The sequence below is a fragment of the Prionailurus bengalensis genome, chromosome E1 (genome assembly GCF_016509475.1).
Source record: "Prionailurus bengalensis isolate Pbe53 chromosome E1, Fcat_Pben_1.1_paternal_pri, whole genome shotgun sequence".
NCBI classification, from domain to species: Eukaryota; Metazoa; Chordata; class Mammalia; order Carnivora; family Felidae; genus Prionailurus; species Prionailurus bengalensis.
In genome coordinates this window covers 28,861,489-28,874,385 of record NC_057347.1, presented here as the reverse complement: position 1 = coordinate 28,874,385, position 12,897 = coordinate 28,861,489, and the positions used below count along the sequence as shown (strand labels likewise).

The following is a 12,897-nucleotide window of genomic DNA, read 5'->3' as shown; positions in this document are numbered from 1 at the left end:
CTTTGACCCAGCTGGTGATGGGCAAACCCTCGTGGTCTGTGATTGGCTTCTGCTTCTTGAGGGAGGGATGTGTGATGAGTGATGAATGGCAGGAACTCACTCCCCTGCCCCACTTATTTTCCCATCTCTCATGGTTGAAGTTATGCCTTCCCCGAGCTGCAGTAAAGAAGTAATTGTTGGTTAAAAATGTTGTCATGGTTGAATCTATTCGTCCTTGAGTTATGACCTCCCATGGGCCACCCCCCCCCTACCAATCGACATCCCTGCCACTTAAGGCTTTTGCCTTTTGCCCATGGAGGTCTGTTGAGGCTGTTACCAGGCAGAGCCCCCAGGCTTCAGCCAGCCCCACCTCCTGTCACAGAGGTTTTCCTCCTTCTCCAGTCAAGCATAGAGCCCTTTGGATGGAATTGGTGGTGTTAGCCTAGCCTGCACCAGTTGGGTCGTGGGGGCTGGGTAAGCCAGTGGGGAGAGCCTTGGACTTGAGAACCAGGAAGTCTGGACTCCTCACCCCATGAGCTGTGTGACTTGGGACAAGTGACAACATCTCTGTCCTTCGGTTACCCCATCCTTAGATAGGAATATGGGAAACTCTCCCTTCATAGGGTTGTTGATGATAAATGAAACCATATCGTGTCCATCCAGTGCTACACTTCATCAAATCCAAGGCATCGTAGGTGGTGAAATTCATCTTTGTACAAACATTCAGAAAGAAAAATAAATATGCTGTTAATTAACCTGCACCAATGCTTTCTTATCACAATGACCGTGAGATAGAGCCTACTTTCCGAGATGTGAAAATGTGAAAAAATTAAAAAATGCGTGTCTTCCAGTCATCAAAATACGGCAGTACGTACTCAAATTGGGAGCTGTTATTAGTAAAGTAGTGGGGAGCCCCAGGCCTTCCCACCCAAGCAGGTGCCCAACACCCTTCCACAGTGCCCAACACCCTTCCTGCCAGTGACTGGGAACACAAAGCAGCAGGTGTGACTTGTGCTGTGGCACCTGTAGTCTCCTGCTCCATTCAGACCCTCAGCCCAAGGAGTTGGATTATCTTTCTGCCTCCCAACAAAGATCCGTGCACAGGGCTCCAGGCCTCATCAGACCCCAGTCCTCCTGAGGCCCCAGCCACTATGGTGAAGGCCTCCAGACATTCGCTGAGATGGGCTTCCTGAGAGCTGCCAGAATGTTCCCCCAGCCAGGAACCAGCTCAGCCCAACGTCCAGGTGGAAGGGGTGAAGCACGCACAGCGCCAGGGAACACGCTCACAGTCTCACGGCCTGGTTGGCCTCTTGCCTCCTCGGCCAGGCTGGAGTGTCTGCCGAGCCTCTGATGCACTTGCTGGAGACTCCCGGAGCTGCCCTTCGCTTGCACTGGCACAGCCTGGCATCCCAGGCCTCTGGACTCTCTGGGCAAGGAGAGTGCCATCTGCTCTTTCGCTTCTTCCCTCTTACCACGGTGGCATCGGGCGGAGTCTGATCCTTCGCTAAGGTGGGATGGCCTGACATGTCCCCACAAGTCACCTGGGTCTCCTCCCACCCCCCATGGCGTTCATCTGTCCTTGGAATCACTACCATCACCCGTAACATGTCAATGCCATCACCATGACAGTTTGGCTGATGAACTCGGTGCGGACAGAAAAACATTTTTTAAGAGCTCTTTAATGAAATGAGGATTCAGTGATTGACATTTTTGTTGTTAGAAGAGCAGAAAAAATCTGTAACCCTTGTACAGATTTTTAGAAGTGAGACTATTAAACCATGAAAGCTTTTAAATCCATTCGCTCGGCAAATATTTATTGAGCACCTACGAAGGGCAGGCACTGTTCTAGATGCTTAGAATGCATCAGGGAGCAGACATTCTAGGGAGACAACAGATACACTGGTCTGTAAATGACTCGGGAACTGTGAAGCTAATTTTTAAACACCCTTTAAGGTTTTCTCCGTGGTTGGGGAGATTGCATCAAAGGGAGGCTGATGAGCGTGTAGTCGCACTTTATTCTTTCTTGATCTCTCTTGATGTGGCTCTGCCTACGTCCTTGGGAGGAAACCTACAGCTTTTTTGGTTTTAGCTTTCAGGGCCTTTGACAGAATCTTAGAATAATCAGCCCGATGGGAATTGCTTTAAAAGAATGCAGGAGAGCGGTGGAGGGGTCGTTCTGAGGCCAGCTCTCCCTGCCTTTGAGCCGGACAAAACCAAAATCAACTGAGACCCTTGGAAAAGTCTTTTAGCAGCCTTCAGACTTTGTTCCACTGCCTTGCGGCGGCCAAGAGGTACCCACAATTATCCAGCTCGGTGCACTGGAATCTCTGGTTTTTCTTTTTAAATTTTTTTTAATGTTTATTTTTATTATTAGGAGGAGAGAGAGAGACAGAGTGCGAGCAGGGGAGGGGCAGAGAGAAAGAGAGACACAGAATCGGAAGCAGGCTCCAGGCTCCGAGCTGTCAGCACAGAGCCCGACGCGGGGCTTTAACCCACGAACTGTGAGATCATGACCTGAGCTGAAGCCGGACGCCTAACTGACTGAGCCACCCAGGCGCCCCTCTGGGTTTTCTTAATGAAAATCGACTTCATAAAAGCAAACATGATTATTGCTGACATATTTTTTTCCTTTTGGCCTTCTCTGCCCTCAGCCACATAGTCCTACTGCCTTTAACTATCTTGGCCTCGCTGGGCACACTCTATTTAACATGTGTGATGCCGCTGGTAGAGTGCTACCTCGTTGCTGAGGCCTTGGAGGAGCTTCAATCTGCAGGCCCGGAAATAGACTCTGTAGACCAGCTGAAGAAAGCCTAAGGCATTCTTAACAATGCTCATACTGTGACGTCCCTGTGAAGTCTTGACCCATCGTTCCCCGACATTAAGCCCCTCTGAAATGAAAGGGAGAAAAAAATCATCATCTAGAAGAGACGAGCTGTAATCCTCGGGTGTTCACTCACAGATCAAAAGGAGATTGGCTGGAATTTAGAGCCGCTTGTCTAGACCCGTTTGTCTTTCCCCAGAATATCTGCTGAGGTGCTTCCCGAGGAGGTCTCCATTTGTTCAGCTGTTTCCTGGTGGGCAGGAAACTCAAAATCTAGCCCTTCCTTTTCCTTCTAGCACAACACAGTGCACCAGAACTTTCTGTGATGGTGGAAAGGGCCTATATTTGCACTGCCCAAGATGGTAGCCGCTAGCTGTATGTGGCTCCTGAGCATTGAAGATGTGGCTCCTACGACCAAGAGGCTGGAGTTTTTCATCATAATTTAGACTTAAATTTGAATTGGACAGCGTAGGCCTAAAGATGCTCCTGGGCTTCGGGGTCTGGGCGTCTCGGTAGACCTTGGCCTTCACGTCCTGGCCTGGGAAGGGCTCAGGCCCTAGGTGTTGCATCTGGATGCATACCTCACTGAGCCAACGTGGTGCCCTGGGCAGTGCTCTGCAGCCCACTTGGCACATATGTCATGCTCGGGCAGGTCCCTGGATAAGCAGCCCTTTTCTTGTCTCTTTCAAGTCGGGGGCCTGGTGGGAGCAATTTTCCGTGACTGAGTAGCTGAGTCACAGAGCCCGGGAGAGGATGAGTCATATGCCCAGCCTAGAATGCAAGCATATTCCAGGGTTGGAGCGAACATCTTCTAGAGTCGGAGCAAAGATCGAGAACCACAGTTCAAAGAACTCTGCCGGCATCCCCGAAAGGAGGCCCTGAAGTGATCTGACTGGCAGATTCAAATGCTGTTGTTGATTTCTAACTTGCTTTCTTTTTTCTTTTTGTTCCCCACAATGGAGAGCCTGTCCTCCAGAAAGGTGGCCATCCAGGCAGCAGGCTTAGTTTTTCCTTTAGCGACAAGAGATAATTACTGCGGGATTGATCAGGCATCCAGAGTACTGAGCAAATAAATGGTGCAGTGGCCGGTGCGGGAGGGGCCCCGCTACTCATGGAAGGGGTGGCCGGGTCATCTCGCTGTAATATGGCTTGATGGAGCGTCCACGTCGGTGTGCTCTAATGTGGTGTTCATATGCAGCCAGCCAATTTCCCCGTGAGGCCGGGGCGCTGAGCCGTTGGAGCAGAGCTGGGCTGCACGGCAGTAAATGAAGAGGAAAATTGAAGTAATGTTGTATTATAAATTTATGATTTCATCTGCCTGACCCAGAGGATGTTCGCGATGGGGGGGCGGAGATAAGATTCCCCCCCACTCTGGCAGGTGCCAAATTCTCATCTTGGTGGTACAGGAGACAGTATTGACGTGTCCAGGAGGATTGGGGTGAGGCCCAAAATTGGGGTGAGCTTGACCGTGCTTGTCTTCCTTCTTGTTGAAGATGGTCACATGTGCCCGGAAGAAAGCAGATCTGGGAGATCTGACTCCCTCCCGAGTCAGGGAGGGGCTGGGCGTGCCGCCCTCCCCCCCACTGTCTCCCACACACACACACCCTGAAGGAGTCTTGAAGATGACACATGGGTCTACACTTCTGCTGTCAGATTAAAATATTTCAGACCCCTAGTGCCACGAAGTTAGAAGCAAAGGAGTCATTTTTCACCACGAAAGCCCCTAGGCAGCAGTGATTTGGCTGTTTGCATATAATCCGTTTATCAATATTGTTGAAATAATGGTTTAAGAAATCTAGTCATGAAAGATCTGATTTGATAGCGGGTGATTAATTCGGAGGAGAACTGAGCTGGCCAGCCATGAAATAAATACCAGGGAAGAAGCCGCTGAGCGTGCGTCCGCTTAAGGCATCGAGTCTTAGCCTCTATCCCTTCTTCTCTGTCCCCGTGTTCCTTTCCGCACCGGGTGCCAGAGCTTAGCGTTACACTTGGATACCCTGCTCTTCAGCAGTCGGTGCAGAACCGCCAGGTCATCCTGTCTTGTCTGGGCAGCCTTCTGCCGGGGAGACACCGAGCGCTGAGCAATATACACCCAGGGAAAGAGCAGGCGACGAGGCCCTTTTTGGGGTGGAAACAGGTCAGTTGGCCAGTGAGTTGCAACTGCAAATTTGGAAAGGCTCTGGCTGAAATAAGGGAAGGGAAGGGAGCCACGGCTGGTCTCAATTGAGAGTTTGGGCCCGTCCATGCTGCATGGGACCTTGCAGAGCTTTGTACGGCTGGCAAGACTCAAGCTGACAGAGGACAAGGAAGACCCTCCCGCCAAGGGCATGGCCTTGGACCAGAGGCAAGCGTGGAACCCAAGTGTCCTGATGCCCACAAGGGCGAGCCCCCCTTCTGGGTCTGATGACAGTTCCTCTGGTGGAGCAGGAGTTATGACACCAGCAGGCATGGAGATATGAGGAAGGGCGGGTCCCACCTCTGGACCTCTAAGGCATCAAAGCTCTACGAACAGGCAGCAGGAAGACCAGCAGACTATAACTCAACGCTGCCGGAGTCCCCTCCAGATGAAACCTCAGGAATGATCCTGTTCCTTTGGCCCGCGCCGCAGGTCAGAAGATGCTGGTAACGTGTCCAGATGCACTTGGGACACGGATGGTGAGACCCCAGAGCCTGTGTCTGCGGGTGTTTAAGTTGCTGTACAAAGCCGCAGAGACACTGCTGCCCTCGTGGCTGGAGGGCATGGAGACTATCATAAACCCCACCCATCAGAGCAACTTCCTACCAGCATTTTGGTGGCAAGAAACAGAAACAACTCTGGCTGCTGGAAGCAAAAAAAGGAGGTTGTTGGCAGGGGCTCATCAACACACAGAATTGCCAGGAAGGCTGGAGAATAGGCAGGAACCGGGGAGCTGGGCGGTCAGCCACAGCCACAACCCAGGCACAACCCAGGAACGACCTGGTCAGGAGGCCACCGTTGCCGCCGCCGGGTGCTGGGCTCACGCTGATGTCATCAGAATAAATTCTGCATTACCGCCGCCTCCTCCGCCCCACTAGCCCCAGAAATGGATCCAAGGAAGACTTCCGTTGGCTGAGCACAGGCTCATGACCTACTTCCCAGCTGCCTGGCTCAGAGAGAGCAAGGGCCCTTTTCTGCTTCTGTGATGGGAGGCAGGCCTCTCTCTAAGACTCAAACACAGAAAGGGGGTTCAGGTGCTGGGCAGCCGAAAACAATCATAGACACCCACCTCAGAGGTCAAAGCAAAAGTCAACTGCTGAAGAGCATGAGTGTAGTAAGAGTACGATCCATTGAGTGGAGGGAGGCAGAGTGGGCCTGATGGGAAGGGAACAGGGGGGTAGCCACGGGTCTCCGGTGGCCGGTAGAACCCGTCCAAGCAGGCCACACGCCAGCCTTCTCTGTAGCCTGGGGCAAGAGGCAGGGACATAAACCGTGACGTGGCCCGAGCAAACACGATGCAGGGTCGAGAGCCGAGTGGCTGCTCACTGGGAGTTTCATAATATATCACAGAGGACCACAGCAACACCAGAACGTTCCATTAGTTTCCTCTGCACCCAGCCTGGCAGCAGTTTCCACAAGCAAGCACCCCACAGTTACTGGCCACCCCCGGGGTGACCTGCTGAGATCATGTGGAAAATACGCTTTCTGTGAAATGCCCGTGAAAACATGTGTCACGAGGCTTTGGGGTGCGGGCCACGCTTCTGGTGCACATTTTAACCCAGCCAGAACCTCACCGTTCTCGGAGGGCCTTGGGAAGATGCTGTGACGCCCTTTGGAGTGTCCGTGCTTGGACATAATCCCCTGGGACCCTGCCTCCCTTGGGCCATGGCTTCTTAAGCCCAGTGTTTTTCCAGAGGCACAGGGTCAGCCCTGAGTTTTGCCCCTAAACTCTCACCCCCCCAAGTACTCCTGCTTTGTCTGGTGCTAGAACTGCTGCTCGCTGCCTTGGGAGGAGGCATTACAAGGACTTTAATCTCCTACTGTCAATAGCTTTAAGGTAAAGTACATTCAGGGTAAGCTCTCCAAATGTCAGAGCCAGGCGTAGGTCCCGTGTTTGGTGCTAACGCGTGGCATTTACTCTGCAGGTTCCAGAAAGTGCGTGGGCTTTGGGGGTCTCTCTGCCCAAATACAGGTTAATTACCAGCAGGCTGACAGCGGTGCCCCCAGCCACAGTAGAGAGGTGACCCAAGCCCTGGCTGGGTAAAGACCCTCACGGGAGACAAATCATTTTGTGCAGGAAAATAACTCAGGCTGTCCTCATTCTGGCCCTTTCTGGGATTTCACCCCAGACCTGAGGCAGCTGTACTAACACAACTGTGATCTTTCTCTCTGTGTTCAAGGCTATCCCAACTTTGTGGCAACCTATGGCCGCGGCTACCCTGGATTTGCTCCTAGCTATGGCTATCAGTTCCCAGGTGAGTGTCTTTGTCTCCCAGGGCTTTGGGGGGGCTGCATTTGAGGGGAGGCGGGAGGATCCCTAGAGAGAACACAACTCATACACCTGTCCATTCAAGAAATGACCTATAGGAGCTGAGGTTCAAATCCTCTGAACTCCAGGGTCAGGATGCAGCTCGATGTCTGATTAACCAAAGTGTGTCCTCGGTGCCGGGTATTTGAGAGCAGCAGCTTTTAGGGGAAAGGGAAGGAGCTGAGGCAGGAGCCCTCCCTCTCTCTACCCACTCTCCTTTGTCTGGAGCCGGTTACAAGTTCTCGCTCACTGGACTGGACTCATCCTCTGCCTCTCCTATCTCCCTCCTCCCTCCCTCCCACCCACCCACATCCGTCCTTCCTTCCTTCCTCCCTCCATTCCCCCTCCCTCCCACTTCCTTGAGCTTTTCCTGGCGACCCTGACTTCTGTGCCCTTCTGTGTGTAACTGTGGTGTGCCGTTGGGGTTTGGGTTCGCTGTCGTGAGTGGGGGTGTGTAGATGGTCCCTCCCCTGCATGTGGGTGTCAGAGACTCGAGGCAGAGCCCACGGTGATGCCCGCTCACGTGCCCAGGGTTCCCCAGCTCCCATGCAGCTGGGAGACCTGGGACCCCCACCTGAGGCAGGCAGCCCGGACAGGCACGGTCTTGCAGGGGTGAGGGAAAGGGTGCTGAAGGAAGCAATGTTTCTGGGGCTTTACTTGTCCCTTGAGGGGGTGAGCCAACCTTTCCCTGACCTGGAGTACAGACGGTATATAGGGGCACCTGGGGTGTCTGTGTGCAGAGCTGGACAGCCAGATTTTCTAGAGAAGGCATTAGCAACAAGCTTTGTCTTCTTGGGTTCTCTGCCAGGGTAGGGGAGGCTCCCTCAGGGGCTGGGCTTCCAGCAGTTTCACTCCTGGTTGGTCATCCTGCCTGGACCCAGAGCTCTGAGAGGCCCAGGGAGCTCGGACACAGTCCTTAGAGGATCACATCCGGAAGCCAGGGAGGAAGGCAGGGGAGAGGTTCGTGAGGGTCTCACCCAGTATTTGCACGTCTCTGACTGAGCTTTGGAGCAGGGAAGGGTGCTCCAGAGGAGGTCAAGAAGCATTTGGGGCACTTGGAGCCATGCCCTACGGGTAATAGATCCTCACTCAGCAACAGAAGCCCTAGGCTCTTGCCTGGTCACAGGCAGATCACCTGACGTCTCTGGGCCTCATCTCTGTCTTCTGTAAACAAGGGGTTTGGGGCAGGATAGTCCCCGGGGTCTGTGCATCTTTCCGATTGTAGGGTTGAGAGGGGCGGGGCGGCAGGCACAGCGGCAGAAGTTCCGTATGGAAGAGTATGAGTAGGAGAGACTTCCCTGTGAGCGTGTCCCCTGGGGCCATCAGGGCAGGGCCCTCCACAGGGTGGCTCTAAGGAAGCCTCCCCCCCCAACTCCTCTACAGCAGATGGCTGCTTTGGGGTGCCCATGGGCCCCTCGAAGCAGGGCAGTGGGCACCACAGCCAGTCTGCACCTCCGTTAGACTTTCCCCAGCTACAGATGGGGACCCTGAGGCCTGGAGAGGCAGGAAACCCTGTTCAGGGGGGTCATAAGCAGCAAGGAGCAGGGCTAGGATTTAGACCCAAGTGGTCTGGGTCTTAACTGCTGCATTACACTCTCTCTAGCGTCCATCTGTCCAGTACGATCGCACTAACCACACGCAGCTACTATAATTTAGATTGAAATTAAAATGAAATAAAATGAAAACTCCAGTTTCTCAGTCATCCTGGCCACACTTCAGTTACTCAGCAGGCACATGTGGCTAGTGGCTGCCATTAGCACAGCACGTAGAAAGTTGGGCTGGATGGCGCCATTCTGGAGCATAAAGAAACAGGTGGGGGGTGCATGGTCCACACACGTATGTGCATGTGCTCACTGCCCCTCCCAGGGAGAGCTGGCGTGTCAACGTCCCTATTCACTGCTTGCCCATCCTCCTCAGCCCAGAAGCTGGTGGCAGTTTTAGGAAAGCCTTTCATGCCCCTCCCTCCCCTGGCTTCCTCACCAGGGAACATATAGGCTCCCATCCTGACTCACTGGGAGCACCGTGCCACTCTGCACACCTAGCTCAGCCTGCCTCCCTTCATACGCAGGTTGCTATTGCCCTTCAGTGAGGTCCTAGTCCCAGGCAGGCAGAGTTGGGGGATCCTAACATGGAATGATTTTGGGGGGTGACCGTGGATCCCATGCTAAGGGCCCTGTCTTGTCTAAGAGCCTGCCCTTGCCTCACGAGCCATCCCAGGAAATGTCTGGTAAACCTCTGTCTAAAGGACTTGTGTCCTTGGATCTGCCCTCAACGGACATGTATGCCACACAGAGAGGCGAGAGTGACCGACCAAGGCTGGGTAGGATGACATAGTCTTCCAGCTGTCCAGCCCTTCACTGGAAGCCAAGGCTTCAGGAACAGAGCAGAGGTGTGAGGGACCTGGAGGGGGTAGGACTGACCCTGTCCAGGGTCTGTGTGTCACAGTCACTGGTTCCTGTAGCTTAACGCAGTTGGCTGGACTTGATGAGGACAGGAATCTGTCTGGCCAGAGGCTCCCTGACCCATGGGACTTGGCTGTCCTCTTGTCTCCCAGCCAGGAGACTCTCCAGTCCCCACCCTTGCAGCTCACACCTGGGTGTGAAGTCTTGTGTGCCCTCACCGATGGCCATGAAGAGTGAGGCCACCTGCTGTCAGGGAGGGTCGGTGTGTGGAGTGGCCCCGGGCTGGGACGAGGTGACCCCGTGGCGGGGCCTGGCCGCCCACATCACCCTGGGAGGAGGCAGGCCGGTTTCAGAGTCCAGCCCCCGCTGCCCTCACCCCCTGGAGTCGCTGCCTCTCGCGGGGCAGACGCCCCGTCTGCTGTTCCCCAGCAGCCTAGGTAGTCCCCTGTGGTGGCTCCCCTCGAGAACCAAATTTGACCCCTCCTGGAGCCTCCGCCCCGGGACAGGGTCTGTGAGTCGGGAGCTTTGGAATGCCCTGACATCTGCCTCTTGCCCTGTGCCTGTGAGGAGCGTTCTACCGGGCCTGGCGAGTGGGCTGGGTGCAAAGGGACGGCCCGGAGGAGGGCAGCCCAAATCTGCCCTCCGCTCACCCTTCTCCGGTGGACTCCGTTGACCCCTCCCCGCACCCTGGGGCTCTGTGAGTCGGTGGCAGCAGCACTGCCCTCCCCAGCAGACGGCCCTGAGGTTTTTGCTTCGTGATCTTTCTTGTCCATGTCCTTGCCAAGCGCCACTTCCCCCGTTTGCTGCCCCCAGTCTCTCTCATGATGTGTGGGGGCGCCGCACCCTTCCGAGCCCTTTTCTGGACCCATCCTTGTGGAGCCGTGCGAGGGCTTACCAGGAGAGATGAAGGGACACCCAGGTCCCAGAGGGCCCCTGAGGTTGTTCACAACCGTGTGCCCTGGGTCCCCTCTCAGGACAGAGGGCCCTGCTTTTCACCTGGGCGGGCCCTTTCTGTGAATACCCACCTCCTGTCCTGTGCTTGGCTGCCCGCGTCCCTCAGCGGAGCCCCGTTCTGCCTCTGTGACCTGAGGTGGCAGCACACCGTCCGGGGCCGCACGGTTGGCGTTAAGCGGCGCCTGCCTCTGCCCACCCTCAGGATTCTGTGAAAGTGAGTGAGATGCTGGCAAAGAGGGCTGGACACGTATGGGTGATTGTTAGAGTGAGGAGGAGTTCTCTAGAAAGATCAACCACTGTGGAAGCGGCTCCTTCTTCCCAGGCCCAGTGTCCACCGCGTGCACCCCGTCCCCGTCCCCTGAGGATCAGTACTGGGGCTCAAAGAATGATGGTCCTCATCGGCGACCTCCGTCGTTTCCTCTCTTTCCCCCCCGCCCCCTGGACTCTCGTGTCCATGTAATCTGTTAATTTCTGTTCTTATTTCACTTTGCAGACTATTTGCCGATTTCACAAGACATAATTTTTATCAACTAGCTCTTAAGAGAGGCATAACAAAGTGGGGTTTGCTACCATTACTAGACAGAGGACACAGTCCCGGCCGGGGCCAGCCCAGCCACTGTCCGTGCCTGCCGAGACTGTCCTAGCTGCCCGCTTGAACCAATGTTCTTTTTCTCTTTTTTAATTCTTGGAAAAGACTCATGTCCTCACTGCCTCACTCAGTTTAAAAAGAATTTTTTTTTTTCTTCTGCGGTCCCCTGGCATTTTGCTTCTTGTACCCAGTGTGAACATTCTCCCCACCTACCCCAACCTCCCACCCTCACCTGGAATGTAACGGGACCAGAAGGAAACTTCTCACAAACTTTGTAGAGCCTCCTCAGGGGAGTCCAGGAAACAGGCATCAAATTACTTTAAATATTGACCAAATAGGCTTCTTGGGACATTCCACGGGGTGGGCTTTTAGTGCGGATGGCCCACGGGAGTTGGAGATATGTGACTTGGAGCACCTATGTCCTATAGTGGACAGTACCAAAAGTGAACACACACACACACACACACACACACACACACCCTGTTCCTGTAAATACTAATGTGTGGAAAACTGAATCTGGAAGGAAAACTGTATCTGAAAAACCAGCATTATCTGGTTGTTTTTGTCTTTGGGGGCCAGTCCATCAGTGGCTATTGCCAATAACATAAGTACACCTGTCTTTGAGAAGGGACAGCAGAGTCACCTGGGTAGTGCCGTGTCTCGGGCACCGTGGGCACAGGAAGGAGGGGCCTTCCCCAGCACCCCCACCCTCACCTCCCTGCCCACCCTGGCCTTGAATTCCCTGGTGGCATCACGGCCCTTTGGCCCACTGATGTAGGAGGGGACAGAACACAGAGGGTCTCCCTGATCTGACTGGCACCCCTGATGGTCACCCCCCCCCAGAAGGGCTTGCTTTTCCTGTGATCCTGATCCCCTCCACTTCTGCATTTGAAATAAAATGCCCCCACTCTCTTGGATTGATGAAGTACAGCGCAGCAGGACCCTCAAGAGTCACCCCTTTGTTTATGCGCATAGTTTGTGAGAAGTGACCCACCCACGTGTTTCCACTGGATGTTTTTGATGTGAGCAGATCCATCTGTTTGAATGTCACTGTCCTTGAGACCCAACCTGTGTGGTTTTGCTCGTCTCATTAAAGATGCTTGATGTAATAATTGGTTAGCCTCCTTTGATTTTCCTGCAGGCTTTTTCACGAGTGCTATTTTTTTTTAAACATATCTGTACGGCTCCTCCCCCTCCCCCCCTTTATTTTGTTTTGCTATGAATTGCTTTGCTTTGGTGAACTTGTCCTAGTATGCTTGCCTCGCAGACGTTGCGGCCATTGTGAATTTTCTTCATCTCTGTAAATAGTTCATCTGTGCTTCTCCCTAATGACGTTTTATTTTTCTCCCCCTGTAAGCAACTGAGGTAGAAAAATAAATTGTTTATCACGGACGTGCTGTGTGCTGCTATCTCTTAGCCTGACAGTGTCCTGTTCTCGCTCCGGGGGAGGTGAATGCACGGAATAACTGGTACCAATGACAGCCTAGTGCAGTTTCTGAAAGCATGTGAACTCCCCCCTGGCTGCTGCCTGTCGCCAGCCCTCCCTGCTTCCCCCACGTCCCCTGCATTTGTTCGAGGCGGTCCTGTCCTTGAGCGGAGTGGCAGACCATGTGCACGCACTCTGCATGCAGCAGCTGCACGGTTAGCCCCCGCGGCCCTTCCTCTGCC

At 54.0% G+C, this 12,897-nt stretch overlaps 1 protein-coding gene across 8 annotated transcripts in view; it reads left to right on the top strand.

Annotated features, from left to right (window-relative positions):
- MSI2 (musashi RNA binding protein 2) overlaps nt 1-12,897 on the top strand; it is a 393,222-nt gene that overhangs the window by 333,739 nt on the left and 46,586 nt on the right. For 7 of the 8 annotated variants that reach the window (XM_043583976.1, XM_043583972.1, XM_043583970.1 and 4 more), the window contains exon 10: nt 7,157-7,231. In XM_043583976.1, coding sequence (XP_043439911.1) covers nt 7,157-7,231 — 75 coding nt within the window. Of the gene's footprint in view, nt 1-7,156; nt 7,232-11,133; nt 12,622-12,897 lie in introns of those variants that run through there. The other variant, XM_043583977.1, reaches the window with a different exon arrangement.